Source organism: Elephas maximus, chromosome 3, assembly GCF_024166365.1.
Source record: "Elephas maximus indicus isolate mEleMax1 chromosome 3, mEleMax1 primary haplotype, whole genome shotgun sequence".
NCBI lineage: Eukaryota > Metazoa > Chordata > Mammalia > Proboscidea > Elephantidae > Elephas > Elephas maximus.
This window is the reverse complement of record NC_064821.1, coordinates 16,099,602-16,106,146: the sequence shown is the minus strand read 5'-3', so window position 1 is coordinate 16,106,146 and position 6,545 is coordinate 16,099,602. Positions and strand designations below refer to the sequence as shown.

Below are 6,545 nucleotides of genomic sequence, written 5' to 3'. Positions count from 1 at the left end.
TGTAATTTTCTTTTTTTGTACTGTCTTTGCCTGGTTTTGCATCAGGGTTATGCTGGCTCAATAGAATGAATTTGGAATTATCCCTTCGTTTTCTATGTTCTGAAATAGTTTGAGTATTACTGGTATAAGCTCTTCTCTGAATGTTTGGTAGAATTCTCCAGTGAAGCCTTCTGGGCCAGGGCTTTTTTGGTTGGGAGTTTTTTTTGTTTTTTTTTTTTTACCTTTTCAATCTCAAGTCTTGTTATGGGTCTGTTCAGATTTTCAACAACATTTTGTGTTAGTTTGGGTAGGTAGTGTGTTTCTAGAAATTTGTCTATTTCCTCTAGGTTTTCAAATTTGTTGGAGTATAGTTTTTCATAATACTCTGCTATGATACTTCTTATTTCAGTTGGGTCTGTTGTAATGTCCCCACTTCATTTCTTATTTGGGTTATTCGCATCCTCTCTCCTGTTTTTCTTTTGTTGGTTTGGCCAGTGGTTTGTCGACTTTGTTCACCCTTTCAAAGAATCAGCTTTTCTTTTGTTGATTCTTTTTATTGTTTTTCTATTCTCAGCATCATTTATTTCTGCTTTGATCTTTAGTATCCCCTTTGTTCTGACAGCTGTGGGCTTTTTTTGCTATTCTCATTCCATTTGTTCTAGTTGTGTAGCTAATGTTTTGATTTTGTCCTTTCTTCCTTTTTTGATGTGTGCATCTATTGGTCTCTGAGCACTGCCTTTCCTGTGTCCCAAAAGTTTTGGTATGATGTGTTCTCATTCTTTTTGGATTCTAGGAAGTTTTTGATTCCATTTTGATTTCTTCTGTTACCCAGTAGTTTTTAACCAGGGTATTATTCAGTTTCCATGTAATCGATTTTTTTTATCTTGCTCTGCCTGTCGTTAATTTCTACTTTGATTGCATTGTGATCAGCGAAGATACTCCATATTACCTCAATATTTTGGATTTTATTGAGGGTTTCTCTGTGGCATAAGAAGTAGTCTATTCTGGTGAATATTCCATGTGTACTTGGCAGATGTTGGGTTCTATATATGTCTGTGAATTCAAGTTGGCTGATTGTGGCCTTTAGGTCTTCTCTATCTTTATTAAGTTTTTTTCTAGATATTCTGTTCTTTACCCAAAGTGGTGTGTTGAAATCTGCTGTTATTATAGAACTCACAATTTCTCTTTTCCGTGCTGTTAGAGTTTGTTTTATGTATTTTGGAGCCCTGTCATGGGGTACATAGATATTAATTATGTTATGTCTTCATGATGAATCATCCCTTTAATCATTATATGGTGTCTTTGTCTGTTATGGTGGATTTTCTCTTAAAGTCTATTTTACCTGAGTTTAGTGTTGCCATTCCTGCTCTTTTTTGGTTGCTGTTTCCTTGATATATTTTCTCCATCCTCTGATTTTTAATAAATTTACGTCTTTGTTTCTAAAGCGCATCTCTTGTAGGCAGCATATTGATGGATCCTGTTTTTTTTTTTTTCTTTTTTTGACCATTTTGTCACTCTCTGTCTCTTTATGGGTGCATTTAGGCCATTTACTTTCAGTGTAATTATTGATAGGTGTGAGTTTATTGCTATCATTTTGTACTGTTTTTTTTTTTTTTTTTTGCGTGTGTTGCAGATGTTTTCTTTGTTCCTCTTACTCTCCTGTGCTGAATTCCTTTTGTTTGCGGAATTTTTTTTTCATTTCTTTTATTTTTGTAGGTTTTGTTTTTAACAAGACTTTATTTTTTCCTTCTTCATTTTGATGAGTAGGTTTGTTAACTTTGTTTTTGGTTACCTTGAAGTTTATCTTTATGTTCCTAGGTTTGAACTACTCTATGATTACTTCGTAACACTTTGCCTTCCTCTTCATTAGAAAGTTCTATACCTACACCATTTATTCTGTCTTTTATTGTTCTGACATTGTTGTCACTTACAGATTATCCTCTCTGGTTCTGTGTTGTAAATCTTTTCGTTTTGAGTAGTCCTTGAGAGTCCATTTCCTAGGTTAGTATATGGCTGGTGTGATCTTGTGTCCTAGATTCAGGGTGTAATCTGATGTTTTCCTCAAACCGAACCAAGGACTCCTTTTAATAATTCTTATAAGTTTGTTTTTTACATATTCCCTTAATTTCTATTTTTCTGGAGATGCCCTAATTTCACCATCATATTTGAATGAGAGTTTTACAGGATATATTATTCTTGGTTGACAATTTTTTTTTCTTTCAAGTTTTTATATACGGCATCCCATTGCCTTCTTGCTTGCATGGTTTCTGCCAAGTAATCAGAGTTTAGTCTTATTGTTTCCCCTATGTATGTGATTTTTCATTTTTCTTCAGCTGCTCTCAGGATTCTTTCTTTGTCTTTGGTTTTAGCGAGTGCGATTATGATATGACTTGATTATTTTCTTTGAAGTCTATCCTGTATGTGACTTGTTGAACTTTTTGGATGGTCAGCTTTTAAAAATTAAGTGCTTTTCTGTGAATATTCCCATGCAACACCGTCTTCACTATCTGCCATCTAACTAAGTCTACTGAGAATGTGGATAAACCTGCACACTAGTGCCTAGTCATGACACTGTGATTTCTTACAACTCTGTTCAAATCAAGAGCCAAATTATCAACCCACCTTCCACTAATGGAAAGAATATAGATTGAAACTATTGTGATGAAACTGGAAAAGCTGTGATAAAGTTGGAAATCCTAAAAAGGGAATAATATGTCTCTCAACAGTGATGTTAGTCAGAATCGATCACAGAGAATAGCTTAGAATCTTCCATAAGTATAAACAGAATGAAGGTTAACATCCAAGAAACATTCAGTGACTCATATGAAGAAACAAATCTGAATGCTTGCATTTTTATGATATCTTAAATATATTTATAAATATAATATTTATACCCACATATGTAAACTGTATTTTTCCAAAATTGCATTTCAGACTTCCTGATATCATTGATAAGATCGAAATGATTTTACTTGTAAATAAATAAAGACGAGAACATAATTGTAAGGATGATGTGTCAATTTATGAAAGATATGGAAGAAGAAGGTGAGCAGAAACAGGTAGAGAGCGGTGGACGGCAGATACCTGGTCTCTCAGGACAGGGAATCAGCCATCCTGAATTTTCCTCTTCTAATGCCTTGGTCTTTTTTAGAGGTTTGTATTGTCCTGGGATCTGAATGACAATAAAAGTGTTTGGTTAATGAGGAGCTTTGGATATTGCAAATCCAAATTACAGACTGCAAATAGTCAGCCTATGACCACCTTACTCAACAGCCCTTCCCCAGTCAGGAAGCAGCACACCTGGGACTCCACAACAGATGACCCTTCTTGATCAGGAGCCTGAAGCTTCATTCTGTCCCTCTGCCTTTCCTGAGGACACATTTTCAAACTTCACCATTCAGGGCAGATGTCAAACATCATTCCTTAGTGATGCCAACCAGGTAACTTAAAACTGCTTAGCTAATGTTTAGAAATGAGGGCAGGTGTTTTAGCATAGATCCGTCCAGGTAAAACTGTGAATAGAGTACATACATAAAGTAATCAGAACAAAGTCACCCATAGGATATCTGCCTGTCTGCCATCTTTCTGATATTTTTCCGTGTATCTTTGCATCAAGACTCAAGCAGCTCTCATTCCAGTAGTCTTCTTCTCTCTCTCTATTATGGCAGGGACGATGTTCTTCCTGAGCAAGCAGAATGACTGTTACAGAAAGCTCTGACATTTACTTGCATTCTTGGGGAAGGGAGGGTAGGGTGTTGACTTCACTTTATCTTCTCATTTCTGGTTATTAAAACAGCTTCATAATATCTCTGTTGTCCAGCCCTGATCTATGATGAAAGAGGTGGAGACCCAGATAGACACATTAGGCTGCTTCCCTAGTTTATACATTTGTCTTTAAAAAATTACCAAAAATATAAATGATCATACTAGCAGATTATGCAAAAACAAAACAAACCAAAACACTAGCCATGATGTCTGTTTTATATCTTTCCAGAATTCTTTGCTATATCAGCATCCATGTATTTTTTAAGTAACAAAACAAGCATGATGAAGACACCCCATTTGTTTTCCTCTTTTTTCCTCTCCCTTCTTTTCCAAGACGATGCTTGCCTCTGGTGATACAGTGGCTGCTGGTCCAGGAACCACGTATTTTAGTATCTTATCATATCTTTTCCACCGTATTCATCAACTGCATGGAACTCAGAAATCAAACAGGTATTTCAAAATTCCTTCTCCTGGCACTGACGGAGGATCCAGAACTACAGCCCCTTTTATTTAATCTGTTTCTGTTCATATACCTGGTCACTGTCCTAGGAAACCTGATCATTTTTCTGGCTGTCACCTCTGACCCCAAACTCCACACCCCTGTGTATTTCTTTCTTGCCAATCTGTCCTTCACTGACATCTGTTTCAGCACCACCACGATCCCAAAGATGCTGGTGAACCTCCAAGTACAGAATCAGAGCATCACTTATGCAGGCTGCCTCACCCAGGTCTGCTTTGCCCTGGTCTTTGTTACTTTAGAAAATTTTCTCCTTGGAGTAATGGCCTATGACCGCTATGTAGCCATTTGTCACCCACTGAGGTACACTGTCATCATGAACCCCCACCTCTGTGGTCTGACAATTCTACTCTCCTTGTTGGTTAGCATCTTGAATGCCTTGCTCCACAGTCTGATGTTATTGCGACTGTCCTTCTGCACAGATCTGGAAATTCCTTACTTCTGTGAAGTTCTTCAGATCACCAAGGTTGCCTGTTCTGATAACCTCATCAATAAAATCATCACATATTTTACAGCTACCATATTAGGAGGTATTCCTCTCTCTGGAATCATTTTTTCTTATACTCAAATTGTCTCCTCCATTTTGAGAATGACATCAGCAGGTGGAATGTATAAAGCTTTTTCCACCTGTGGGTCTCACTTCTCAGTTCTTTCCTTGTTCTACGGGACAGGCTTTGGTTCATATATTAGTGCTGCATTTACACACTCTTCCAGGAAGACTGCAGTAGCTTCAGTTATGTACACTGTGGTCACTCCCATGATGAACCCCTTTATCTACAGCCTGAGAAACAGGGACATGAAGGGGGCTTTGAGAAAAATCATCAGGAGCATACCTGCTTTTCAGTGATTATATTACCTACTTTCGGCTTAGGTTTCTAAATTGCATCAAAGCGAAGGAATACTTGTGAGGTTGAATGCCTGACTCTCCCATCAATACCTTCTTCTAAAATGACAACATAACATAATGGCTAACGGTAACTCAAATTCAGTTTGAAATCTGACTTTATGCGTAGCTCTGTGCTGTTTGACAAATTATTTTAATTCCCTAAGCTGAGTCTCTTTGGGTAGGTTCCATAGAAGCAGAGCCTAAGGCAGGGTTGATTTATTTTGGTGGCACATTCTCAGAATAAAGAAAGCAGGAGACAATGTAAAGGTAGGGAAAGGATGTAGACAAGGCTGTGGAAATAGCTAGAGACTAGCTTCTGCCTGATGCCATGGATAGAGTCCTATGAATGGAAACCAGGCTTAATCCCACTGAGAGACAAGAGAGGTGATCTTTGGTGCCCGAATTTAGTTATGACCATGACATGTCACTGGTAAACCATGTGTGTCCCTGGTAACATTAGCATCCACCATAGTTTTGTGGTTGTTGTTAGCTCCCACCAAGTTGGCCCTTGACTCATGGCTACCCCATGCACAATGGGGTAGGATATTTGTGATCCATGGGGTCTCATTGGTTGCTTTTTGTAAGCAGATTGCCAGGTCTTGTTTCCTACTTAATGTGGAAGATCCACTGAAACCTATTCAGCATCATAACAACACTAGGTGCTTCTCTGACAGACAGGTTATAGCTGTACATGAGGTTAATTGGCCAGAAATAAATCCTGGGACTCCCACATGGAAGGTGATAATGCTATCACTGAACTACCACTTTCCCACTACATAATCTATAAAACTGTCATATTTAGGTTATATCAGTTGCTTCAGATAATTGTGTGATAACTGAATCTTACCAGTGAAGAAGGCTTTCCTTCTAATAAGAAAATATGAACTCTGACTCTGAAATGCTTGAACAACAGTGTTACCTTTCATTACAAAAACTTCAGAGACAGAGAGTGCAAAAAAAGGACAGTCGGGCTTTAGTCAGTCCTCCATGAGGTAGCTTCACCCTAGAGAAATAAGAGCCCTCACATGAACAGATATATGCACACCCATGTTCATTACATCATTGTTTATGATAGCAAAAAGAAAGAAGCAACCAAGGTGCCCATGAACAGATGAATGGATAAATTCTGGTATATTCACATAATGGAATACCACACCACGATTAAGAACAATGATGAATCTATGAAACATCTCATAACATGGAGGAATCTGGAAGGCATTATGCTGAGTGAAACTAGTCAGTCGCAAAAGGAGAAATATTGTATGAGACCACTATTATAAGAACTCAAGAAAAGGTTTAAACACAGAAGAAAATATTCTTTGATGGTTATGAGGGTGGGGAGGGAGGGAGAGGGATATTCACTAATTATATAGTTGACAAGAATTTTTTAGGTGAAGG

General features: G+C 37.7%; 1 protein-coding gene across 1 annotated transcript; it reads left to right on the top strand.

The window, feature by feature from the left end:
• The first annotated feature begins 4,172 nt into the window (after positions 1 to 4,172).
• Positions 4,173 to 5,108, top strand: LOC126070917 (olfactory receptor 7G2-like). Its single transcript, XM_049875246.1, has one exon. The coding sequence runs from the start codon at positions 4,173 to 4,175 to the stop codon at positions 5,106 to 5,108; it is 936 nt and encodes a 311-aa protein (XP_049731203.1).
• Positions 5,109 to 6,545: the final 1,437 nt, after the last annotated feature.

Coding starts and splice junctions, on each gene's coding strand:
- LOC126070917 (XM_049875246.1), top strand. CDS start 4,173: ATGGAACTCAGAAATCAAACAGGTATTTCAAAATTCCTTCTCCTGGCA.